This window comes from Ambystoma mexicanum, chromosome 1p (genome assembly GCF_040938575.1).
Source record: "Ambystoma mexicanum isolate Mex_15411 chromosome 1p, UKY_AmexF1_1, whole genome shotgun sequence".
Taxonomy (NCBI): Eukaryota; Metazoa; Chordata; class Amphibia; order Caudata; family Ambystomatidae; genus Ambystoma; species Ambystoma mexicanum.
This window is the reverse complement of record NC_090921.1, coordinates 571,447,959-571,475,569: the sequence shown is the minus strand read 5'-3', so window position 1 is coordinate 571,475,569 and position 27,611 is coordinate 571,447,959. Positions and strand designations below refer to the sequence as shown.

General features: G+C 47.8%; 1 protein-coding gene across 2 annotated transcripts in view; it reads left to right on the top strand.

The window, feature by feature from the left end:
- Window positions 1-27,611, top strand: part of AP3D1 (adaptor related protein complex 3 subunit delta 1) — a 2,198,421-nt gene that overhangs the window by 2,039,894 nt on the left and 130,916 nt on the right. For both annotated transcript variants that reach the window (XM_069649511.1, XM_069649512.1), the window contains one exon: window positions 19,675-19,796. In XM_069649511.1, the coding sequence (XP_069505612.1) occupies window positions 19,675-19,796 (122 nt within the window). The remainder of the gene's footprint in view (window positions 1-19,674; window positions 19,797-27,611) is intronic.

Sequence of the window (27,611 nt, the reverse complement as noted above, 5' to 3'; positions counted from 1 at the left end):
TCTCCTCCATCTCCCCCCAAAGGGGGGGGAGAGGAAGAAGTTGGATGCCATGGGATGGCGAGTCATCACGTTGGCATTGACAACCATCAAGGCACCAGCGCCCTTGCGGCACGCTACGACAGGGAGCTCTGGTTTAAGATTGCTCCCCTCCTGGACTTCCTTCCTGATGACAAGAGAGCGGAAGCGTTGGAGATCCTGCAGGAGGGCGAGGTGGCATCGGACCATGCCATTACAGTGGACATGGACATTGCCGACACGGGATTCCGCCAAATGGGCAACAGCGTTTGCCTTCGTCGGTGAGGATGGTTAATGGCCACTAAGCTTCGCCAGGATGTGCAGTCGAAAGGTGTTGGACATGCCCTTCGACTGGGACAATTTGTTTGGAAAGACCGTGGACTAGTCCCTTCAGGCCATCAAGGCGGACAACAAGTTGACTCATACCTTGGGCACGCTTCAACAGCGACGGCCGTCCTTTCAGACTTCCGGAGGTAAATCCCAAGGTTCCTCCAAAGGCTTTGGTGGAAGCTATTCGTCCTACTATCAACCGTCCCGCTCTTCGGCCCAGGAGGCCTACAGGGGCTGCAACAAGTCGGGAGGAGGTTGCCGTCGTCGCCAAGGTCCCCAAGATGGCGCCTCCACGGCGAAGCAAGATTTAACCGGCCGTGACGTCTGGCCCCCACCCGCGCACCCCGGTGGGAGGCCGGCTGGCGAATTTCATCAGCGTGTGGAAGTCCATCTCCACTGACCGTTGGGTGCTGGACGCTCTGGCCCACGGACACACCCTGGAATTCCAATAAAAGTGTCCTTGTATACCACCAGTGGCCAGGCAGGAATATCATGTATCTCAGCTTCTGCTGGAGGTGCGTTCCATGCTGAAGAAGGGTGCGATAGAGCTCGTCCCAAAGAGGCTCCAGAGTGTACTCTGCGTACTTCCTCATCCAGAAGGAGACGGGCCGTTGGAGGCCCATCCTAGACCTCCGCCGTCTGAACAAGTACATCAAATCCCAGAAGTTTCGGATGGTCACCCTTCAGCACGTGCTAGGACAGTTGGAAGAAGGGGATTTTCTAAAGTCGCTGGACTTGGAGGATGCCTATTTCCACATCCCCATTCACAAGGGACGCTGCAAGTTTCTGCGCATCGTGGTTCAAGGACAACATTACCAGTTCAAGACCCTCCCCTTCGGATTGAAGTCAGCGCCAAGGGTTTTCACCAAGTGCCTGGCACCAGTAGCGGCACTGCTGCGTCTACGAGGGATCCACATTTACCCCTACTTGGACGACTGGCTTATCCGAGCTAAATTGAGGGAGATCGCTGTCCAACACACAGCGAAGACCGTCAAGCTGCTGACGGAGCTGGGGTTCTCGGTGAACTATGCAAAGTCCTGCTTGGTTCCATCGCAAAACGCACTGTTTCTGGGGTCTCGGCTCAACATGGTGTTGTGCCTGGCATCTCCGGAGGAGAGGATAGCAGCCATGCTGGGCAAGGTACGACTGTTGACCCTGAAGATAGCAAGGGTGGGGTCCATCAAGTCCCTTCTCGACATGTCATGCATATACCACATTCGGCTGTGCAGGCTACAGATGCGCCCACTGCAAGAGTTCCTCAACGCCCATTGGATTCAGGTATCGGGAAGCTTCGAGGACAAGATCACTCTCGACAAGAGTTTCCGTCGAGCGATACGGTGGTGGGGAGTCCGCGCGCCACTTTCGCTGGTGGAGATTTCCAGACCCCACCTCGTCAGGAGACAGTCACGACAGACGCCTCCCTGGAAGGATGGGGTGCGCACACCGGCAGTCTCCACGCAAGAAGCCTGTCACTGCCACAGGAGAAGTCATTGCATATCAACGTACTGGAGCTGCGGGCAGTGTTTTGGGCCCTCAAGTCTTTCCTTCCGTCCCTCAAAGCCAAGGTGGTACGGGTCTTCACGGACAACATCACCACTATGTTCTACATCCGGAAGCAGAGGGGCACCAGATTCCCAGTGCTCTCAAGAGAGGCGCAGGACCTATGGCGCTGGGCCATTGCCATAGGGATGTTACTCGTCCCGTTTCATCTGGCAGGAGTGAAGAACACTGTCGCCGACCCCCTTCATCAGGGAGCTGCGCTCTTGCCACGAGTGGGAGCGTCGGCAGGACCAAGCAGATATTCTGTTCCGATGATGGGGAAATCCCCAGATCAATCTGTTTGCGACGGTGACGAACACCAAGTGCCGGAGGTTCGCCAGCAGGTTTCCCCAGCCGGGGAGCATGGGGGACACATTCTCATTCCCCTGAGACGGCCTGTTCCTGTATGCGTTCCCTCTGTTGCCGTTGCTTCTTCGACTAGTCGATCAACTCAGACGGTCCCGGTGCAGGATGATCCTCGTCGCACTGGCTTGGCCGAGACAGATATGGTACCCGGACCTTCTGGACTTGTCAGCGTCCCCTCCAGTCAAGCTTCTGTCGGCCGCAGATCTCGCCAGAGAAGGAGGCGCGATTCTGCACCATGATCCAGGGTCGCTGAACTTGCAGGCCTGGCTCCTGCAGCGCAAGAGTTTGGGGGATACGATATCCCAGCGGACTGCAAGGAGGTGCTTGCCAAGGCCAGGGCTTTGTCTACACTGAAATGTTATGGACATAGGTGGAAGAGGTTCACTGTCTAGTGCCGTGCACAGAAGATCGACCCTCTACGAAACACAGCTCCGCATGTGCTGCCGTATTTGCTGTCGCTGGACAAAGCAGGTCTCTCTCATGCTTCCATCAAGGTTCCTCTGGTGGCTATCTCCCGCTACACCAGAGCTCTGGGACGGTCGTCGTTATGGTCACACCGTCTGGTCAAGGAGTTCATCAAAGGACTTTTCCGTTTGTTCCCGAGGGTGAAGCCCCGGCCCTGGCGTGGGAGCTCAATGTGGTTCTGACTAGGCTCATGCAAATGCCCTCAGCCCCGCTGAAGTTTTTTTTGTGGAAGACCGCGTTGCTCTGGGCCACAACTATTCAGGCCCTGTCCTGTAAGCCACCTTACTTGACTTTTCACGACACGAGAGTGGTGCTGCGGACGCACCCCTCCTTCATGCCGAAGGTGCCGTCGACTTTCATCTAAACGAGCCCTTGGTGTTAACTGTATTTTTTTCCCCCGACACCTTAGTCACCGGCTAAAAGGACTTTGCACTTGCTGGATGTGGCTAGAGTGCTGAAGTTCTATGTGGACCGCACGAAGAGTTTCCAGAAGACATCGCAACATTTTGTGAACTTTGGCCCTGTGAATACTGGGAAGGCCCTCTCCAAGGCTTCCATTTCCAGGTGGCTCTCCAGCTGCATCACTCATTGTCACCGGTTGGCAAACCGACCATTGCCTGGCCGTCCGAGATCCCATTCGACCAGAGCGATCGCTGCTACTACGGCGTTCCTGTCTGGTGTGCCCCTGCTGGACCTCTGCAGGGCTGCTGCGTGGAGGTAGAGGAACACCTTCATAAATTCTACTGCGTCAACAGGGATTCCAGAGAGGAGTCCAAAGTCGGCCAGGCAGTGCTGCGCAACCGGTTCGTTTGAAGGTGAGCCTGTGAATCCATGCCAGACCCCATGCTGGAGAAGGAACAAGTTACTTACCTTCAACTGTTGTTCTCCAGCATGGGTCTGGCATGGATTCACATGCAAACCCTCCCGCCTGCCCCTCTGCGGCTCTTCTCTTGGTCCTACTGCCACTTTACGTGCTACCAAATCTGTAGATGGCTGCCAGAGGAGGGGCTTAGGTAGAGGGCAGTCATTGGCTGTGGGCAGTATGACCCAGACCAGTGATTGGTTGTTAGGAGAAAGGCAGTTCCCAAGTGAAACAGAAACTGATTTTTTCTTTACCAAGGATTCCCAGCCTGACGACAGGGAATATTCATGAGCATGCGCATCCATACCAGACCCATGCTGGAGAACAGCAGTTACAGGTAAGTAACTTGTTCCATATTTGTATATTCAGTCACAATTGGGGAGTTCTACTAGTATAATACCAACACTTGACTGTTAAAACAGTTATGCAATAGAAAGTAACTGTGTACGGTAGAACAATTGAGAAACCATTTGAAGACAGGTAAGTAAATTGGTAGAAAAACTGAACCCCCACAAGAAAACCTAGGTCAAGGTCCCTAATTCTTAGTAAGAACAGCTCAACTAGGAATTGGAGCCTAGTGCCCAAAAGTCACCAGTTACACAATATGTACCTTGTCGGAGAGTTTACTATGCAATTCGTGAACATGAGCTGCCAAAGCCAATGATTTCAGGTAAATGTTCCAGAAGTAGAATAAAAAGGTGACTAAAGTTCTAAACAGTTTCTCTCCCAATCCCACCACTCAAGGGGAAGCGTGCAGGGGGATCATTGACCAGACCACCACGATCTTAGGCAAGGCTTAGAACGGTTTAGGACTTTACACCCATTGGCAGGTGGGGGGCTTGAAATAGATGCGCAAATTCACCCCACACACGTACTCAGATTTCTTCAGTAACTATTTCATGGGTTCCTGAATCCACTGGGCATGCTTACTTCCAGGCTTCGGCTGGTCATGGGAGGTACAAGGGCTGAGGGTGCAGAGGTCACTTTCTGTGTCGAGATTGGGTCCAGCTAGTCAGCTGTTCCAGTCTATATAGTTGTGGAGACTAGACAGCAGGCACCCTTGACACGACAGGATGAAGATCTCCATGTGGCAGACGACCTCAGGAGACCTCCAGGACACAAAGATGGCATGCTGCATCAGGAGTCCCTGCAGTCAAGCAGCAACAGGTGATCCTCCTCCCGAGAACAAAGGAACAGTTCCTGCACGACTTTTCTTTGGTCATGAATGCTAAAACTGCAGGCCCAGACGTCTTGTTCCACAAGTTGAACATCTATTGGACTCAGAATGGCGACTGGAGCAGCAAGGTCACTCGGGAGGAAATCTGGTCTGTCCAATGGGTGATCCAAGTACACTTCCAAAGGCTCAGAAGGCACGGATACTCATATAGGGTTCACAGCACCCTATTGAAGATGGTTTGTGCTGTATAAAGCAAAATTCATAAAGGGGCGATGGCCACTCCTGTACTAGTAGATCCAGCAACTAACCAGTGAACCCAAAATATTGCAAAAGGGACCCTAGAGGTTCCTGGCAGCACACCACATATGGTAGGGGTGTTGCCATAGGAACACATTTGAGCCAAAACTAAGGGGGGGGGGGGTCACCCACACCGGAACCTTAGAGGAAGTGTTCAGGCTCCTAGAACAAAAGTAAATATGAGGTGAGAGAGTGAAAATATTCTCACTCACCTTCAAAGTCAATATAACAATCCCAGTGAGTCCAGCAGTAGTGCTTAGTGGCTCAGGACAGAGAGGGTTATATTGCTAAAAGAACATCTCCCTAGCACAAGTGCATGCCCTCATACAGTAGTTTCTGACCTGAGAGGGCAGGAAGACGACCAAAAAGCAAGCTGGCCAAAGTACAGAACTTAAACCGCATGGCAATGCCACTTTCAGTATAAGGTGCGCAAATCTGCATTATGTGGTAAAAAAAGATGGTGCACAGTAGTGCATCCAAAGAGTAAAGGAAAGGTGGTTCACTGCCACAAGCCTGTCCTTGGCACATCAAAACGTCATATAGAATGTTACCATATGTTAAGATGGATTTTCAGAAGCCGTGTGGACAGATTCTGATAGACCACTGTGAGAAACAAAAAGGTGTCTATCCCGCTAGTCCTCAGGGACTTGTCTTCCAGGTGGCCAGGACACGCTGATCACTTTTGGATCCAGTTCCTGGGGCTTAGCCATTGCGGGAGGATCACCTGGGTGAGAGGTAATCGGGGAGTGGGGGTGAGGCAGCCGATTGTGAGATGCAGTATTTCCCCCCCTTTTTGTACATGCAATCCCTCCTATTTGTAGGATCTGTTAGGGAGAATTCTCATCTTATGGCTAATTTCCCTTACCTATAGAGTCCCCAGCAGCTTTGCTGGATTTGAAGGTTTTTTTTTTCTCCTGCTAAGAGTGTGACTCTTTTTTCCCAGTGTGTGTTCTAGGCTATTTTTTGTGTTGAATGTCTATGGCGGTTTTCTCACGCTCATAGGAACCATCTTTATACACCTGTTACACAGCACCTTCAGTGCAGTGACACAGTGGTGTCGTGGCGACCCCAAACATAGACTCCATACCCTGGGACTGACTACTGTCTCCCAGGGCATGTAAAGTCCCCATTGACTTTACTAGTCAATTTCTATGAACTAAACCGGTTTGACCAATCTTACTATGGAGGTACTGGGAAGGGTTAATAGTTTTTCATTCGTACAGTCCCTCTCTCAAACGTTTCTGGCTGGTGGCAGTGGGTACTACCGAAAATATTCGACCACAAATATTTCCCTATGGGATTTTCACATTGTTCGAGGCTACCACTTTTTATGACAGCCTCTAACATACCGCCGGTTTATTTTATAATTAAACTTTACTCCGGTAAGTTTTATTTGCCACAACTTTACTACAAATTCTTTCTCGTGTCTTACTCTAAAACTCTTAACCCACGTCGGGGATCCTTTGTTTGTCCTTTTGGCGGGCTTCTGCCAAGAAGCCCTCCTTTCGGCGCCACTGAGTCTGGGGTGGGTCCCCTGTGAGGGAGGGGGAGTAGGACCCCTCGACAGGGTTGCCTCAGCAACCCATGTCGCACTCTATCCTGATAGGCTGGAGGGCCTCCCGCCATAGTGACCACTCCACTGTGTGAGTGACAACCAGGCTGTATGAATGGGGCTCTTTTTGCATAAAAGCAGGGTCATGAGGACTGGAAGAGCAAGATGTTGCCACTGGAACAAAGAAGCCAAAGAGGAGAGAAGCCAAAGACATCTGCAACGACTGAACCACTGGTGAAGCCCTGCTGCACCGTCTCACCACTTTTCTCCACACGACGAGAGAAGATCTTCATCTGCAAGAGCCTTCTTCCCTTGAGCTGGTGGGGCCAACCAGTTTGCCAATCACCTTCTTGGACCTGCCCTGGTCGAATCGCCAGTGCCCAGCACTTGGAGGCCGGATAGCCAGGCAGCCATCCACCCGGACCGCGATTTAAAGGAGCGTACCTTTTATTCGTTGGGCAGCACCGCGGCTGGTTTCATCCCTGGGTAGTGCAGTCACTCGAACCTTCCTCCACGATGAGAGTCCCTCTTCCTCTGCTGGATCACCCGAACTGCAGGAACTACCAGGAACAACTGCCACCACAGGAGCCTCTTCTTCATATTAAGGTACTTTGTTCCGCCAGGCCTCCCTTTTCGTGTGGTAGCACTAAAGGTGTTTAAAATCCTTTACCTACCTGTTGGGCTGGCCGCCCCTTTCGTCTAACATTGTCTTTCGCCTTCTGCACCCACCTTTTTCGAATCGTTAACCAAAGACCTGACTGCAGCTACAAGAACATTTTGCTCCTGTACCATTGACTCTGGCACTAGCCTATTGACTCTTGCTAAATTTATTAGAACTTCCTTCTCTAGATTGCTTCTCAACTAGAACTGTGTTGGTGCACCTACTTCTTACAACCACCTTTTCCTTCCCACTTTAAAGCTTGTGAAGTGCCATTTTGCTCGGTTTTCATTTAAGTATTCTCTATGCTAAAGTACTGCCTTGCCTAAACTTGTTCACAAACTTATTGGGAAGTGTTGCTAAGGTGCCTAAGAGGATATTCCTGTATAACTTGTCCTTTCCCTCCCTTGTGAGAAATTGCTAGAGTGCCATTTGTGTTTGGTTTTCACGGTGCCGTTTTGCTCAGTTTTCACTCTTGCTCAAACTTGTCTACAATTTAACTAGGGAGTTGTGCATACTTTTCGTGACTGATTTTAACTTGCTTTATTAACTGTGATTAATGTCTAGAACTAGAAGTGTGTAAAATAAATATATATTCTTTTTAATACAAAGCTTTGGTCAGTGTTTCCTTGTACCATAACACAGTAGTCCTATTGTGTAAACCCTGAATACTGCTCATCTCCCTCTTGAGATAAGTCTGACTGCTTAGCCACAGCTACCAACTAAATCCTTGTGGTTCAGACTGATACCAAAGGGGATTTATTGCTCATACCTGTAGTCTTAATTTTCTGTAGTGCTCCCTAAGGGAACTGAACAGGATTCTGCCTAACAGGATCTGTTTCTCAACTCCCCCACCCCTTTTCTGCACAAACACTAGGCCGAGGAATAGGGCGACTGAGAGTAACGCAACTAACTTTTATACACCGTACTGGGCATGTCCCGCTAATCGGGTCAGGCACTTGACTTCAATTGCCATACACCTGATTCCAGTTATCTCTCCTCACACGGAAAAAAGGCAGAACCTAGACACACACTCTGAGCAAGGTGGAACACAAGTATGAGCAGAACTTCCGGGGTGAAGGCGAACATACTAGAGCAGAGCGACGGACCAAGGAACGAGAGCAGCAGGCCAAAAACCCTAAGAGTTCCCTACCTGAGGTTGTTGTCTCCACAAGGCCGCGAAAGACACCTGTAGAAGGCCAGATCCCAATATCAAAGCCTGCATTGTGTTTCAAGGATGCCAATGACCCTCCCGGGTGAACGGCAGAGTTGGGGAGGCGAGGCCAAGCCTGTGGCACTAACCCTGACTCTTGAATTTGAAATCGAAAAAGCAAGAGAGAACCGTGCACAACCAGTGAGTTAGCAAGTGACCTGAGAAACTGGTGTGTGCTAAGATAGATCGAAGTTTGCAACAAAATATCACAAGTGAAGGCTGCACGCGTGTGGATGTGACTTGAGGAAAGGCAGACCTGCAAATGAACTTTAAAGCAAGAAGAGCTGTGGTATCAGCGATTCTGGGTAATGGTGAGGTCAGGCAAAAAGGAGTAGCCCACTCAAGTCTCAGTTAAAGGTACATTGTTTGAGGTAAGAGTAAATGAACTGTAAAATCAAAAGTGAACCAGGTTAACCCAGAGAGAAGGGGAGAGTAAAAGCTAAACATTTAATTCAGAGTCAAAGTGGTCCTGTGGTGGTCTGTAAAGGAAGCCCTGCACATTCGAAAGTGTTTGACATCCAAAAAGCGGTCTGAGCCTGACTGAAAGAGACCCTAAGTGTAAAAAGCTTAGGGAAGGGAGCCCCGGCAAGTGATGTTGAACTGTGCAAGGTCTGAGCCCGACAGAGGGGGACCAGTGTGATTTATTTATTTTTCGTTTTGTTTTGTTTTTTTTTCGTTATGGAACAGGAGGCTTTAACGTGGAAGGCCAGGCAGGCCTCAATCTACGTTCTGAACTGTTTGAGTGTTAAAGCCTGAGCCAGAGTGCGTCATCCTGCCTATATAGACTGCCTTTTTCTGTGCTGTTTAAATGTTGGGAGGAGAGCTAATTCAGCCACATTTATTCTTAGTTGAACACTGATTTTCCTTTTATATACATTCTTCCTTTACACACTTTTGTGTACAAGAGATACGGCAGACATTGGGTTGTATTAGCATGGGCCATTTTAATTTGACAGACATGACTAAGGCGGTTTTATTTATTATTTGATGGTCGAGACAACTCCCATCTTAGTTATAGGGCATGGTAGGGGTTTTTCAAGACCCCACAAAGTTAATAAAGGTTTTGCAAATTGTTTCTTTTGTGTCAGTGTCATACTTGTGATGCCATGCCTCCCCTACACCACCCTATTCTGGGGAACAGGGAAAGACACTTAAATTTAGCCAAACTATATCAAGGTAGTGTAACTGAGCAGAGTAAGCTTTAGACTTGGGATATTGAGAGCGGTGAAGGGTTACGTTAAGCACACACTCTCTTAATACCTCAAGTTAGGCAGAATGTGTAAAAATGCAGTTATTTATTTAGGTCATCGACAACTGTTAGCAATTAAAAATACAGTTAAGTATTATATTTAACATACACTACTATTCGATACACATTCACTTTTGGGGAGCTCTGGCTACAGAGTACCAGCACTTTACTTTTGAACACAGTTTGACCAGTAATAGAACACTATTATGTAGCAAAGTATGTGAAGAAAGAATGAGGTAAGTGTTATGAAGTGACTTCCAGGCTTTCTTAGTTACTTCTTAGGTTTATTACAGGAACTTAGATTACAGTTACATAAAGATAAATAATAGAGAGTGTGGACTAGATCAGCACTGGCCCCATCACCCAGGCAGGGGAGCTCTAACTGCCTCAGTATGGAACCTTCAGATAAACATTCCACCATCCACACAGTGACACTCCATGTGACATCACAGGCTCACAGCAAGACAGCATTACCCAGACAGCTACTACATAACACATCTCCTTTCCTTACCAGACACACACACAGGAGGTCACTACACAACACATCTCCTTTCCTTACTAGACACCCACACAGAAGGTAACTACACAACACATCTCCTTTCCTTACCAGACACCCACACAGAAGGTCATTACACAACACATCTCCTTGCCTTACCAAACACACCCACACACAGGCAAAACAATAAAGAGTTCCACATAGACGCAGCCTATCAGGTGTAACCAGATTAGTCAACACGGCCAAATACCACAGATCACCATGAGACACTGGCCAGACATCCCAAGCACATCTGCGTACCAGGCATTTGACTACTGATGACCTAAAACAGAACTACAAGAGTACTATGCCAAACAGACTGTCTGGATAAACGCAGTCTTTGGCACAACAAAATATAGGAAAAATATCAAAAAAACGAAGGCGCTACCTCCTATAAATATCTGTGGAAACATTCAACGCGACACTAATCTACTAAGTTTCTATCCCTACTCCATACTAGCAGAGGCGCTACCTCTCGCACAACAGATGTTCCACACGCTGGAGGCGCTACCTCCCTCGCGTACACTAGGATCCATGCTCACCGGAGGCGCTACCTCTCTTCAATACAATCCTTAGCATACGCACCGGAGGCGCTACCTCCTTCAAACGCCCTGGTGGCGCACATCAGAGGCGCTACCTCACTTCAGCACTTATTTTTCCACATTAACCGGAGGCGCTACCTCCCTCAAATACCCATTAGAGCCACACTCACCAGAGGCGCTACCTCTCTCACTCGTGACCCAGCTACCAGAGGCGCTACCTCTAAGTACTCTACAATGTTACTCAAACCAAAGGCGCTACCTCATCTTCATACCAATCGTGACATGCACATCAGAGGCGCTACCTCTCATTATACCCACATCGGAGGCGCTACCTCCTGTTATAACTACATCGACACGCACACCAAAGGCGCTACCTCAAAGTGGTGGCCTGCCTCATTTTACCTTCATCCGCTTCTTTGTGCATCCATTACTACAGTCAACCTTAACACCGGCATAAAACGTTTTGCACTACACAACTATAAAATGCATTTTTGTGACTGTAGTACAATGTAAATAAAACTTATAACTGTAGAACAACATACATTTCAACATTTTAGTCCCATAATGGAAGACCTTAAACGCAATGGAATGACTGTAGGTCTGATGAAATTGCACTCGAAACTGTTGAACGTTATAGTTTTAACACCCTTTTTTTTTTTTCTAGAAGTCCATGTTGCAATTTGCAACGTACCCTAAAATGCCTCAAAGGGTTAATTACTAACTCTCTCTAACACACTAACGTCACCTCCTAATGTCTTCCTAGGAAATTACTGATTCCTGCCTGCTCATTATGACAGTCAGATAGTAGTCCATACAAGTACTTCCTGTAAATCCTCAAGAAGATTAAGCTCATAAATCGCATACTGATGAGCTTCCATTCTTGTTACATTCATCCACTACTGTACCCCGCATCCACCCACATTCTTTAGTATCACACCCCATGCACTGTGCAATAAAACTGCATCTACACATGAACATAGAGTGCCTTAAAAGGATACACAAAATTCAGATACACAAAGTTCCCATAACAAACAGGATTCTCCCTCCAAACCTGATACATCGACGCTGCACACTCAACCGTCCCTCTGTTTTCGTTGGAGCTGCAATACCAGGGCGGTCCACCTTCCTCCGAAGCACCTTCTTCCCCGTCCGTTTTCCTTTCACATCGCACGTCCAGCGTAACCCAACGGTGTCCATTTAAATGTAATTCCTCTTCGGCAACGTTCCATGCACTTCTCGGCTTCCACTTCTCTTCCGGCTTCTTCCGCGTCGCACGTCCGGCGTAACACAATGTCAATACCAGGGCGGTCCACCTTCCTCCGAAGCACCTTCTTCCCCATCCGTTTTTCTTCCATGTCGCACGTCCAGCGTAATCCAACGGTGTCCATTTAAATGTAATTCCTCTTCGGCAACGCTCCATGCAGTTCTCGGCTTCCACTTCTCTTCCTGCTTCCCACGTCGCGCCACGTAAACAAAGGTCCATTCCTCAAACTTTATGCAGGCCTTAATTTACGGCGTTGTTGATTATCATACGCACAGCGTCACACAGTTCGCCAACATTCCGAGTGCAGCAGCTGCACGCTCATGCCATCGGACTGGCATTCCAGTCTCCGCCATCACCGGCTGCCCTCTATGTGACGTCATCAGTCACACCCTTGCCTCGGAGCGCACCTGATCTCCATCTCCCAACCGTCACATGGCTGCCACATTAGCCAGTCACCGAGGTACCCGTCACTACCAAGTACCAAATGAGACGTGTCCGTACGTTTATACAAAAGGCATCATTTTGGCTGTGTGCTGCTTGCCACAGTAGCCAGTCACCGAGGTACCCGTCACTACCAAGTACCAAATGAAACGTGTCCGTACGTTTATTCAAAAGGCATCATTTTGGCTGTGTGCTGCTTGCAGGATCACCATAAATTAATCTTCAGAATCCATTTTAAGCCACGCTTAAGGATACTCTTCCCTCACTTCATATCCTCTTACCCCTGGAACACAGTATAGTGCAAGTCTCACTTTAAGGGGCACATTTTCTCCTATCACCAGAGGAATGCAGTTTTCCTTTCATCTTATGACCCAACTTCTCTCTTCAGCCCCCCTTGGACCTAGCTCTCTCTCCTCCTTGTGGGCTGGTGATCCCTCAGGATATAGGGCTTTCTTCCTCCTCCCTTCCTTAGCCCTGGGTGATAGGCCTTATTTGCTCCTCCCCCTGGGGCCCTGGGTGATGGGTCTTACTTGTCTTTGGGGGCAGTGCTGTCCTTTACTTTGTCCGCCTCTCTCCTGCACCCCCCGCAGCAGGCTCCTTCAGTCTTCAGCTTCTCCTTCTTGTGCGCAGGTTACTCTCAAGACCAACTCGTCGCCATTGTTATGAAGTGACTTCCAGGCTTTCTTAGTTACTTCTTAGGTTTATTACAGGAACTTAGATTACAGTTACATAAAGATAAATAATAGAGAGTGTGGACTAGATCAGCACTGGCCCCATCACCCAGGCAGGGGAGCTCTAACTGCCTCAGTATGGAACCTTCAGATAAACATTCCACCATCCACACAGTGACACTCCATGTGACATCACAGGCTCACAGCAAGACAGCATTACCCAGACAGCTACTACATAACAGTAAGTAGTCTATTTCGCAAATTAATGTGCAAGGAATAGTTTAAACATAAACACCTTTATAATAATAATGTTCTAGACTTAAAAAGTCCTTCCCTTGCTAGCAAGGATGGGGCTCTGGTGCCCTTGGAGTCACAAGTCCCAATAGAGATGTTCGGAGGAGGCTAGGACTCTATAAGGTAGTCTGACCAAGTGTTGGCAAAGCCAAGCCAACAGGCAGTGCAAGTGTTTACAAGTTGTAGAACAATACAAATACAATTATTAGTAGACACTCACACAATCCAACCTCCTTAAGGGGCAGCCTAAGGGAGGAATCTTAATCAGAACTCAACCGACCATGGTCGGGTAAGGACCTTATGCCCATTAAACTCTATGGCGGTATGAGTGTAGGAACAGGCATGTTTGCTCATCCCTTGTACTCAAAATCACACTGGGAACACTTCAGTGGCTCCTGAAAACTTTACTCGCCTGCCCCTGTACTCCACATCTTGGTTGCGTTGGAGGAGTTCTGGTAGTCACTGATGCAGAGGTCACTTTTGGCATCCGGTTTTAGGTCTGGCTAGTCAGAGGTTTTGCACTCTGGTGAGTCAGTTCTTGGCAATGAACAGCTAGAAAAACCTGACACGATGCAGAAAGGACCACCACGTTGTCGACGCCCTCGGAAGTCCCCCAGGATACAATGCATGTGGAGATCAGCAATAGCCACTGCAAACAAATGCCGGAAGGTGACCTTTACAAAGAAGCTGATCCTGTGAGGCTCTCCTTTGTGCTTGAAAGCTGCAAATCCAGGAGTAGGCCTCTTGTTTCACAAGTTAAGAATCTGCAGAGTCCCAAGTCCAAACTAAGGATGGTGACCAATGTTGCGAAGAAGCCCACAAGAAAGCTGGTCAGCCAACAGTGTAGTTACAGGACACACCCGAAGGCTACCACCCCTGTGGCAAAAAAGGATGACCCACAGAAGTACTAACCAGGACACCACCACCCTGGGCCTGCACCCCGATGGCGCGAAGGTAATCTGGACTTAGCGGCCAATGCAAACCTAATGGGAAGGGAGCAGATCAAGAGATGCAAGGAATCTCAGGCCCCAGACTCCTAAAAAGTTAAGAACTGTCCCAGGCGATAGTAAATTACTGGGGAAGAAGTCGTCACGTGCAGGGTTATCGGGTCATGGTTTCAAGGGCGATCATCGCCAGTTGTCTTGTTTTTCTGTGGAGACTTCAGATTGTAATGGGAATACTCAGATTTGGTCCCACATTGAAAGAGACCCTCACAGATAGCTTAACGAATGCACATCTTGCATTGACCCCAGGCAGGGTCAGGAGGCACTTGACAACTCACTGGCAGGACTTTGGTTTTCCTGCGCGCTCGTCTCCTGGTGGAGGTCAGCGCAGTTGATTTCCAGCGTCCCAGCCTAGCTTCAAGGATGCCTATAATGAGTTCCAACCATTTGGCCAGCCAAAACACCTTGCAGCAATGGCCAGCTGCATCCAGGCCTTGTAGAGGAAAGGCAAAGATGGATGACCCTGACAGCGGAAAACGGGTGATTTACCCCGAGCAGGACACTTTGGTCCCACAATTCAAAAGAGTAAAGCATCTTATAGAGGTCTTCCCTGTCCGTTCAAAAGGTCGAGATTTGTGTTGTGGTGCTATTGGCTGAGAAAATGCTGGTTTCACATCAGTCTACTGTCATCTTCGGATCTTCCTCAGTTTCAATGCTTGACTTGGTTTCTGGGTGAAACTCATCTCCATATATCCAGAATCTGTGTTGGGAGCGGCCCCTGCCCTCCAGTGGGGACACTTGGACATTCAAACGTGGAGGTGGCTGTCCAGTATTGGAAAGCTAGCCTCCGAGAATCTGCCAATCAACATCCAAGCCCCTGGAAGAAAATGGATTGGTGGCAAGCAGATCCTCTCCCCGCTTCCTGCCAAAAATGCCAGACAAGGTACACAGAGGAGTACCCTCCTCCTGGCAAGATAAGGTGGTCAACAAAGAGCAGACAATCTTGAACAAGACTTGAAATACGCAGAGAGGCCGTTTTTAGTGTATAATCCTCTTAATCGCATTATCACAGCTAAGAAGGCAGTATGGAACAGTGTACTCACAAAAAGTGTTGAAGTGTAACTACAGCCACCAGTCTGTTCAGAGGATGCCTGGAAAAGTAGGAACAATGCTACTTGGGACAAAGAAAAGGGAACACAAAGTGTCCTCACAGTACTCTGTGTAGGATGGCTTGTACTACAATGGTCCGTCTTATTTAAGGCAAACCAAACCCCTTTTAATTTCTCTCTTTCTCACACGGTCAGGGGATGACCACAACTATGAATATATAAAGGAGACTGATTCAACTTTTTCAAATAAACTGATCTTTGGTAAATAATCTGATGTGACCAACCCTCCCTATACCTTTTAGTCTTGAAAAAATAGACACGATACTTGTTCACACTGTCAAAACAAAATTATTTTAATAAAGTTTTACAAAAAGTTAAAAAACTCATAAAAGCATGTTATACTTGAATATGACCCAACATAACAAACCATGGTAGATAAAAACAATACAATCACAAATTTCACGTATATAACCACATACAGTAATACAACATAATACAAAAAACACACACAGATGGTTTTTACAATTTTTGCAAAGCAGAGTAATTCAACTCAAACGAAAAACCATCCCGACATGTTTCAGTTCTTAGTAGCATTAATTGCATGAACTTTCTTCAGGGGAAGTACTCAATTTTCTTATTCTCCACCATGTAATCCAGGGCCACACATGGAGCTTTCAATAGTACTCCTACAATCAAAAATGTAAAGAAAAGAGGGGGGAACAATCTGTCACTACATGTCACCATCAAACTTCTTTGAAAGTCAGAAAAGGCTTGAAAACATAGCTTAATGTCCCAGACTGCATGCTGATAATTTGCAATGTACTGGGTAGGGTCCAAGGTTGCTGTCAACCTGCCCCACAATTCTACAAAAACACTACATACCTCTTAGTAGGATTTAGTAGTACTGGAGTGGCAATACACCCATGGGTAGCCGTAAACTTCAAATATCAAGTCTTAGAAATTTTCTTTCTGGCTCCTAAGTAGCCATGGTCCTGATCAGTGCTGCAGAAAGCAACAACGACGACGACAACCCATACAAACGCATACAAACGGTAACTTGTACCACCACCAAAAACACCACTAGCACCAATCGTGATTCTCCTAATCTAGTGTGCATCAACTCATATGTGAAGGTTAGGCATAACCTTCACCCTAGTTACCAACACCCAGTTTCACTCAGTAAACTAAACATAGGCACTGTGCTGTAAAACTATTGTCCCTTCACCACAGCAACGTATTACAAAGATACCTCCTATTCAATAATCTGTGTGCTCGCAAGGCTTAATCGTGGTCCTCTCTATAGATCCAACGAGCTTTCACTGGGACTCATCACCTCCAAAAATCGGGTATCTGAATCAGGGTAAACATAAGTAGCCACGCTATTACCTTCAATCACATTGTTTAAACAAAACGACATGTCCATGTATCACTCGTGTAACCCTAAAATGCAAAAGTAGTTTTTCAATCTACCTTTTTAATAGTGAAACTCCGTCCGAGGAAGTAAACACCGGCTCTCCGGGTGCCACATCTAACTCAGCGTACTAATCACGCTCGGAACTCTAAAGCATCTGTTCCCAGATATCTCCGCGGTAGATGGCGGCCCGCACCATGGTCCTCCATGAAAGTAGAAAGAGGACTGCGCCGTTTCACATGTACTAGCGCAACTGGAATGATAATATTGCAGATCTGCATACCCAAAGCTGGAATAATGAAGAAGAGACCTGGCCCACCATCAATTGCTAATCGTGGCTAACTGACGAAACCGCAGTTATTAAGATCCACACAGTCATAAACAAAGATAGGCGCCTCCGAGGTAAAGTATCCATACGTTCGCCCGTAAGACACAGGATGGAAAAAATAACACAGGGGATGGAGAAAATAACAGGGACATCCACCACATTGCTGGAAATGGTAGTAGGCTCTGGATTTCAGATTAATTGCATTTTATTTTCACCCCAGCAATCAAGTGGACCAAACTATGATATATGTACAAACAGATGTGTCATACTTCACCAGTATATCAGTTTCTAGACCAAAGACTCCTAAAAATGCCCTTACATCATATATTCAAAACAGTCCGGAATACTGATAATACCTTTTTAGGGGGGGGGGGGGCACAAGGAAATTACTCGATGCAATCACAGTATTCTATTATCGGCACCTATTACATTAATCATGCGTGTGCTGCCAATCTATTGTCTCGTTGAGGCCAATAATTTGACTTTGACATTTGAAGATCATTTTTTTGTTCAAACGGAAGTAATTTTCAATCTGTTTCTGATTTATCCTTACCCACAATCTTCTTCAAAATCACCCACTTAAAATCTTCATGGGAGTGTTTCATTTGTAAAAAATGTTTCACCATCGGTGCCATAACTGTTTGGTATTTTTATACAACTGCAGTGTTCCACCATATGTGTACGGCATTTCCTGTTGGTTTTTCCCACATATTGTAGGCCACGCGGACAAGTGATTAAATAAACCACATTGTCTGTGTTTCAATTTGTCATTTCATTGAGTGCCCACAGAGTAGTCGAATTCAATGCAATCTGTTTGGTTTCTTTGGTCAGAGCACACATACTGCATTTCCCACACAGGAAATGTCTCTTGACTGATGGAAGGCCCCATAAAGTGGTTTGTTTAGGTCTTGCCACATGCTTCAGTGTTATATCATTCCTGTTCAGCATCCCTCTGATGTTTTGGCTTTTCTCAAAAGCCACTAACGGATGAGGTCTGGATTTGTCATTATATACTTTTTTCCAATCTTTTGTAATGATTCCTTTGATTTTGTATGACAAATTAGAAAAAGTGTTGACAAACACTATGCGATTTTCCCTATCTTTTCTTTTTTTCTAGTAAAGCCTCTTGTTATTGTATGCTCTTTTGGCAGATGCTCTTACCAGTTTTGCTGGATAGCCTTTATTACAAAGTTTTATGGACAGTATGGCAGCGCTGTCCTTCTAGTCTTGCTGTAGACTGCTATTTCTCTTTAACCTGAGAAATTGCCCAAAAGGTCAATTGGTTTTGATGTGATTGGCATGATGGCTTGAGAAATGAAGAAGAGCATTTTTATCTGTTTTCTTGTTGTAAGGTTTCACTTTGAGATTGCCACCGTGCTGGAAGATGGTAATATCAAGAAAGTTAATCTCTTGTTCATTGATCTCTTTAGTGAATTTTAGAAATGGATTGTGTACATTTAGCCATTCCACAAAGGCCTCTGCTTCTATTAGAGTGCCTTCCCAAAGGATAAAAATATCATCTATAAATCAGTTTATTTGAAAATGTTGAATCGGTCTCCATTGTACTACAAAGGTAACATCACATGTCCTAAAAAGGAGATGAAGACTACTGCACTGGCAGGGCCACATGCTACTCAGTAAACTCAGAACAACATTCCAGAAGGGGTCTTAGGGTCCCCTGGCAGCACACCACATACATTGCGAGGGGTGCTTCCACAGGGACAGTATGGGTGCCCAAAACAAGGGGAGAGGTCTCACTGCAACCTTAAAAAAGAGGTTCCAGTATTCCCAAAATAAAATGTGAATGCAGGTCGTAAGTCAGACTTTCATTTATCTCAGTCAATGAAAAAAAAGAAATACCAACAAATCTAGAAGAAGTGGTGGGGGGCTCACGACAGAGAGTGGGTAAGATATTTGCAAACAGAAAATCTCCCTAGAAATCATGTTTTCCTTCAGCTTGTTTTCTTCTGTTCTATTGTATTGAGGGCCTATATTCACTTACTGTTTGCTATCCTGTTTACATGGTGTTTGAAACCCATGATAAGAATGTAAAGGTACCATTCATATTATTTGATTTTTATGTAGGATTTTTCATACAGGCACCAACAATATAAAGTCATCCTGTGATCCTGCAAATGGTGGAATTTGGGGCACCTCTTATGTGCTACTTTTGCTGTTGGGGTCAAAGTTATCATTTTAAATTATTGGAAGCCACCCAATGATAAGACAATGCGACAGATTGATTTGTTTTTAAAGAGCCATTCTAGAAAGGATGCAAAAGAGGGAGTAATAGCTGTTGGAGATTACTAGATCAGACTAGTAAAAGAAAAGTAGGAATTCCAATTTTAATAGTTCGCTTTCCAATGTGTTTTGTTTATGCACTTACATGATTTTCATTTGATTCCTGTTCAGTGATGCGTTTGCTAAATTGCTGGAATTGGGTGAGCTGAAGATGCGTTCTTTAAAAGTAGACGGACTTAGCATTTCATTCCATCATCTCTTGGCAAAAATCTGCTTCCATCATCACTTTTCAGGTAAGTTCAACCAAAGTCCATCCACTTTTCTTTCTTGGGTTATTTATCTATGGTGTTCTAGCCTTTTCTGTATGATAATTGGGATATCCTGCCTCAGGAGCAAGGTATTTGCTAGAATGCTTCATTATGTCTTATAATCATGAGAGTTGTGGTGCATCAACACACAGGCTCGGCCACATTCTTCCACATCAAGTTCCAGTCATGGTCTTGATATTTTCTTGACCACAGCAGATGGGCATATGCGCTTGCTTTGGAGCATTTTCATACCAGAACAAGTAGGTGACTGTAAGATTTCTTTGTGAGGAATCCCTGCCTGGTCTCATCTTTAATATGTCTCTTTTTGTTTTAGTTTTTCTTTATCTATTTTAACTGATTTTAAAACAGTGTTTTGCAGTGTCACATTTTCAGTATGAAACTTAGTTTCCAGGTAGCTTAGTATCTCTTGCATGCCTCACAAATCACTTGAAGACTTAAGGGCCATTATTCATATTTGAAGACAATTTGAGTTGCTAATTATTCACAGTAGGAATACCGGGTGCAAGTTATTTTCCCACATCCTTCTCCCTCTTTCTTCATACACTTGAGATGTCCACACACTCAATCAGAGTCTGTTATAACACTGAAAGCCTACATACTCCTACGTCCCACCCCCTTTCCTCCATACTGTTTGGGCATCCCTTGCTAGGGACGGGAAGCTGATCCTTTTTCACCAGAATAATTGTCTTCCCCTTTAATTTTAGATGTGCGCGGGTGCGTCCCTGGGAGCATGCGTATCCCTGACTCTGCCCACCGGTGTCACTCCTCAGTCCTCTTTTCAGTATCGAAAAGAGTGGACCGATTTCGACAGCGCTCCTTAGTGAGGCCTAAAACCTCGTAATTCCACGTGCACTTAATCGGGATTTTTTTCCCCATAGCCAATTCTTCAGAGTTAAAAGTACTCTGTCCTCTGGTGCCACGCCGCTCCCCGGCGCATGTCCCAGACCATGGCTGAGCCAGCTGTTTGGCGTGCAATGCGCTCACCCCCTGTTAGTTGAAAAAGCCCTTGGCCAGGTGGATGGAGCTGCTCTCAAGATCACCACAGGAGTACCTCAAGGAGTACGTCAGGAGGAAGACCAGGCCAAAGGTAGGTGCCGTGTTCTCCTGGGAAGCGTCCAAGTGGGAGGGGCCTTCCAGGTCCTAAGACCAGCAAAGGGGACAGAGTGCCTGATTAGGAATATGCTGCTCCGGTAAGAACGGTGGTGGTAATCTACTGGCACCATTGTTACCGGACCGGCATACTCCTAGTTCTGCGAGCGGGTGTCTTTCCGCCCACCAGGTCCGACCTGGCGGGCGGAAAGGCGCCCGCTCGCATACCTTGACGGATGCACCGGCACCGTTGTTAACGGTGCCGGTGCATCCGTCCTCTCCATTCTCATTGAGTCCTATGGGAATGGGGAGTAATTTTTCCCAGCCCCTGGCTATGGGGAATTACCGGGACCGCTGGGGCTGTAATGCCCCGGTAATTCCACATTGCCAGGCGCCAGAAAAAAAACAACCCTGGCGGCAGCCTTGCTGTTTTTACCGGCACGGCTACTGCCAGGTTGTAATGAAGCCCAGAGTCTCCAAGAGCAACTGGTGCAACCGGCTGCTCCACCTGCTGAGGCGCTGCAAGGCTCTAGTACCGGGGATCTTCCAGAGGGGCTCTGCTCTGAATCCGGGCTCAATCCCAAGGGGGCACGTACAGGCAGTATCAACACTACCGTGCCATGGCAGAGGGCAGAGTACAGGATAAAGGGCTGCCCAGCTAGACAAAATGGCAGCGCTTCCCTTTCTAGCGCGCAGACATCGGAAACGCACGTCAAGGTGGGATTGGTCAATGCCAGTTACCTGGTCCACCTCATACCCAACAGCATCACACCTTATACTCAACAGCATCAGCGTAGTGGCAATACTGTGATCCTAACTGCATGAGGCAAGGGGCGGCAAGAGCACAGCAACAGGTACGGTTCCAAGGACCCGCTCCCATGCAGGTAACCTCCTCGCCAGTATCCGAGGACAAGTTCTTTGAGATGTTCGTCACCCTCATGAGGTGGCCTCAAATGGGCACCATACTCGAGGGAGTCATCCAAGATAGGCTTCCTTCTGTATCGCCTCAACCTCGTGTCTTGGTCCAGACCCTGTTACCCGTGCAGTCCCAGGTTCCCGCATTCCGCCACCCCCCAGGTGCAAATCGTTGCTGCGGTTCCACCCTCGGCGCAGCCCTCGCTGCTACCATCGGCACTGCAAGTCAGCACACCACAGCTGCCTACAGCATTCCACCAGCAGCTCCTGACCTGCAGGACACAGCACTAGACACGGACGATGAGGACCAGGACACTAACTCCTTAGCTAGGGCCTTCCATGAGAGTCTGACTGGCATCGCTGAGTATCTGGGTATCCCGCAGCCCCAGGTTGAACAACCGGAGGCAGGGTATTGACCAAGAAAGGCTGGGTAAAGCTGTATTCCACACAACATGCGAATAAGCACCTAGATGCCAAATATAGGCAGGCAGAGAGGGGGTGCCCTCGTGCAGACGCCATGCTTGCTGTAGTTAACCCAAAACTTTGGCGGGAGATAGCAGACTGACTTCCTGAGCTTCGAGCAACAGTCAGGCAAGATTTAAGGCAGGTCGGGCAAAAGCTAGTGGCCCGGGATATCATGGAGTTGACGGTGGCACATATAGACACAGCAGGCAGGGCTGTTTGTGTTGCCACCAACATGAGGACAACAGCTTGTCTTAAAGCAACTAAGTTTAACCCTGATGTGCAGGAACGCATTCTCGACCTGCCATTCAAGGGGTGGGGGGTGCTTAGGGGCAGAGCTTGTTTCATTCAACTACGGACAAGAAGCTTGATAAAAAGAATAACGGCTCCCAAACAGCTATGTAGAAAGGAGGAGTATTGGTGCACACCAATTGTTCAGAAAAGGCGATCTACAATAACTTAATTGGACTTAAACATGTAGCTAAAGATGCGGGGGTGGAACTGTGGTCCTGGCACAAAACCACCACATACTATAGAGAAGAAAAGACTATCCACAATAGGAATCCTCCCGTCCCCTGCTCACTCTCGAATGATGTGTAATACAGCTAAAGTACTTTTGAGACAATAGATGTTATGTTAAACTATTCATTGAAAAAAGACATAAAAAATTGTTTTTTGTAAAATGGTGTATTCTTGATTTGTAAAAGAAGCAAAGTATTCTCTCTCTCTCTCTCGTATATATATATGTATATATATTTCGGAGGCTTGTTGAATCTGCTTAGATCACATGCTGTGCATAGGCCGACATCTAGTGGAAGCTGCGGAGTATTCGTTTGTTTTTCGAAACTCGAAAATGGGCGTCGACACAGGGCGTGCCAGTAATACTATCCCTAGTGTGACGTCCACTGTACCCAAGATCCCTCACGCGTCTAGGATCCTCAGATTGTTTTTTTCTGCCATACTGGTCGGAAGCATTTTGCGGAGTCCCCTGGCCTTAGCCATACTTTTGCTAAAAATTTAAAATATTAATCTATTGACATCCTTCCCCACCCCAACGTCGAACTTCGACACTCGACGCCGGCTGGAGAAGAAATCGACCTTCGGCTGCTGCACGACGGATTTGGGCCTCGGAAGGCCTCTGGCCTCGGCCCTGCAAGTAGGGAGAGTGGGGGGTGGTACATACTCTACACTCTTGGTATATAGGTACACCTTATACATTTCCTACACTTAACTGCCCGCTGCCTCAAGGTGCGTATGGAGGGTACCCCTTTTCAGTTCTGCCCCAAGTGCAATTGCAAATACCCTTGGGTCGACAGGCACGCCGCGTGCAATCTCTGCTTGCCGAGGAACCACCCCGAAGCGAACTGCAGAGCGTGTAATAGGTTTAAACCTAAGACACTTAAGGACCGTTCGACGAAGCGTTGGGCCCACCACGCCAGGCAGGCGGCCATGGCAGCGGAGGGCGCCTTCAGCGATGGCAGCGATGCCGTACTTTCGGACGGCGAGGGCATTACAGCGTCGAAAGACAGCCAAGCGCAGGTCCCCGACCTCGGAAGGTCGTCCGGCAGGGCGGCTATGGGGAAGACCCCCGGCGACACAAGCGCTTCACATACTACACACACTAAACACACTAAGTCCAACCGAGACTCGACAACGTCGAGTTCTCGGAAAGAGGCACAAACAGAACGGTCCGATTCGGTGTCCTCTGGGCGCTCTCGATCAAGATCGCCGCATGACTCCAGGCAATTATCCACTCTTGCCAAGAGTGCCTCGCTCCCTAGACTAACAGAAGTTCGATCATCGGAAGACGAAGATGACTTCCACCCCCAGGCCGCGCTCCAGGAGGCGGAGCCCGCAGTTAAAGCCAGCGAGGCCCCACGCTCGAAGGATAGGGACACCACCCCGATCCTCGACGCCAGGCGTCGAAAAACTCCGGAGCCACTAAAGGACAGGGAAAACATTTTTCCACGCACGAGGAGGGGGGAAAACAGCAGAAGAAACTACCTGTACATTCTTCCACACCTGTGAAACACTCCACTCCCCCTAAACAGACAGACAAAACCAGGTCTGCTGATAGGTCTACAACCAGCAAAGCTACTCAAGATAAATCCCATAGACTTTCTGAGAGAGTCATTCCCAGTTCCAAAAAATGGTCCAGTGAAGACATAGATAGGGTCATGTCAAGAATGTCTTCTTTGGCCGATTTTTATGATAAAAATCCAGAACATTTCCTCTCGTATGATCCACAAGGGGCCACACCCTCAGGCTCTACTGATCCTATCCCCCCGAGTAAAAAGCCCCGGTTTGAAACTCCGATGAGGTCAGAACCCTTCGAGGTACAGCCTTACGCAAGACCATACTCACGGTATCAAGGAGAGGCTTCCTTTGGTGAGGACCAAGAATTTGGTATGATAGAAGAGCAAACCGGGACGGGCTACTATGGGGATGATGAGGACCAGGAAGAAGAAGAGGACGACCCTGAAACATACAGAGTAGATTCCCCGGTAGAGAACGAAGCCCCGGTTACCAACACTCGTAAGAGGACTGGAACACCCTTGTCATCGTCCGAAGCTCCTCCCGACAAGGAGAGCAGAAAACTATACGGTTTCGGCAGGAAAGTAGCCTCAACGTCCGCCTATCAAGCAAGGATTGCTAACTCCACCACCCTGTTGGCCAGCTACAATTGCCATCAGTGGGAAGAAGTCGCGGCACTCATAGCCTCTGCTCCTGAACCTTAAAGGGCCAGTTAGCTCGGATTTCCGCAGAGGGTAGAGCCGTGTCTGGTTGCATCTTGAAAGCAACCTTCGACGCCGCGGACAACGCAGGTAGATTGATAGCGGAGGGCACTGTTATCAAAAGACATGCGTAGTTACGGAGAGGGAATGGCAATTTTTGGTCGCCCACGCAGCCAAAATTCCCAGAGAGGATCAAACCATTCCCAGGGGCAGGGTACACAGTGGAACAGCAGCCAACAGTCTACCCAGGGTTACGGCAGGGGTAATAGGAGGGGACGTGGTAAAGGCAGAGGCAGCCCCAGTAAAGGAGGCGGCACGCCTCCACCAAAGTAGTGACGCTCAGTTCAGGGTCCCTTCTCACGCAACCCCAGTAGGGGGACGCATTTCCAACTTCACCCAGGCTTGGGAAGGGATCACATCAGACAGATGGGTGCTGTCCACAGTGCCGCAGGATACTGCATAGAACTGTTAGAGCGTCCCCGAAACCACCCTCCACGTCAAAAAGTATATTCATTAGACCACCAGAAGATCCTCCTCGAAGAGATCGCAATCTTCTAGCAAAGGACGCGATAGAACTCGTCCTGTGACACAAGGTAAACAAGGGTATTTATTCAACTTACTTCCTTGTGCCAAAAAAAGATTTGACAATGCGCCCAGTATTGGATTTACGGCCTGCAAACAAGTATGTCAAGCCCAAAATGTTTTGCATGACTACTCTCCAGGAGGTAATCCCCCTCCTGAAAAAGGGGGATTACATGGCAACATTGGACATGAAAGATGCCTATTTTCATATTTCCATGTTCCCAGCGCACAGAAAGTACTTGCGCTTCAAGGTGGACGGTCGGCACTACCAGTTCAAGGTACTGCCCTTCGGGATAGCTTTGGCTCCAAGGGTATTCACCAAGGTACTGGCGGTGGCGGCAGAACACCTATGCAGGGAGGCAATCCCGGTGTACCCTTACCTGGACAACTGGCTCATCACGGGGGAGACCCCTGTAATTTGCAGAGCAAACATTCAAAGGACTATTGCCAGCGCATGCGTCCCATGCAGGAATGGTTGGCGAAACAGTGGTCTCAGGCAAGTGGTCAGTGGGACGATCTAGTGGTTGTTTCGCCAACACTTGTACAAAGCCTTCACTGGTGGACAAGAGAGAATCTGTCCAAGGGGAAACCCTTTTTTACGATCCCGAGATACAGGCGGTAGTCACAACCGATGCATGCCTGATGGGGTGGGGAGCTCACCATCTCCACCACACAGCTCAGGGTCTCTGGTCGCACTCAGTGGCCAAGAATCACATCAACCTGTTAGAGCTTCTGGCAGTATTGAGAGCACTTCAATCGTTCAAGCCCTACCTGTTAAATCTGTCAGTGCAAATCCAGACGGACAGCACTACAGCCATGTTCTACCTGAACAAGCAAGGAGGGACTCGTTCGCCAAATCTGTCCAAGCTTGCCCAGAAAATCTGGATATTGGCACTCAGACGGAAAATCTTCCTGTCATCGCAACATGTTCCAGGGGATCTCAATTCCCTAGCGGATGCTCTGAGCAGAGACCCCCTCCCAGAGGAACACGAATGGGTTCTACACAGAGAGGTTGTAGAAGATATCTTCTCTCAGTGGGGTTTCCCCACTATAGGCTTATTCGCCACAAGCGAAAACAGAAAATGCCCAGGATTTGCATCCAGGTTCCCCCAACCAGACTCCCAGGGGAACGCCCTGTGGATGAACTGGTCAGGGATGTTTGCATACGCTTTTCCACCAACTCCTCTCATCAGGAAGGTGGTCAACAAGATGCACAGGGAATCGATGACGCTCATCCTAGTTGCTCCCATGCGGGCAAGTCAACCGTGGTTCCCACACCTACGCAGGATGGCGGTGTGCGAGCCCATCAAACTTCCAGCCTGGTACAACCTACTGTCCCAGCACCAAGGTCAAACAGTGCATCAGCAACCCAACTCAATGAACCTGGCAGCATGGCTCCTGAGGTCATGGAGTTTGGACATCTCAATTTACCACAGAGGTGTATGGACATCCTAAAAGATTCTAGGAAACCAAACACAAGGCACTGTTACTTTGACAAGTGGAAGAGATTTGTTATCTGGTGCCAGACTAGACAAATCAACCCAGTTGATTGCACTCCTTCCACTATTGTTACATACATGCTCCACCTGCTAGATGCAGGATTGGTTTTTAACTCACCGAAAGTACACCTGGCAGCCCTGTCGGCATACACCACTTCCCATAACAAGGTCTCGTGGTGGAAAGTACCAGAAGTTAAAGCTTTCATGGAAGGAGTAAAGAGACTTCACCCTCCTATTTCAAACCCACCGCCAGGGTGGGACCTTAATGTGGTGCTATCTAAGCTCATGGGCCCCCCTTTCGAGCCCATGCATAAAAGCAGTCTCAAACACCTGACTTATAAAACGGCCTTCTTAGTCGCTATTACTTCTATAAGAAGCGTCAGTGAAATTCAGGCTCTGTCAGTGCAGGATCCCTTCTTTACTGTCCATAAAGACAAACTGGTTTTACGCACACACCCTAGGTTCTCACCTAAGTTTATATCTAAATTCCATGTAAA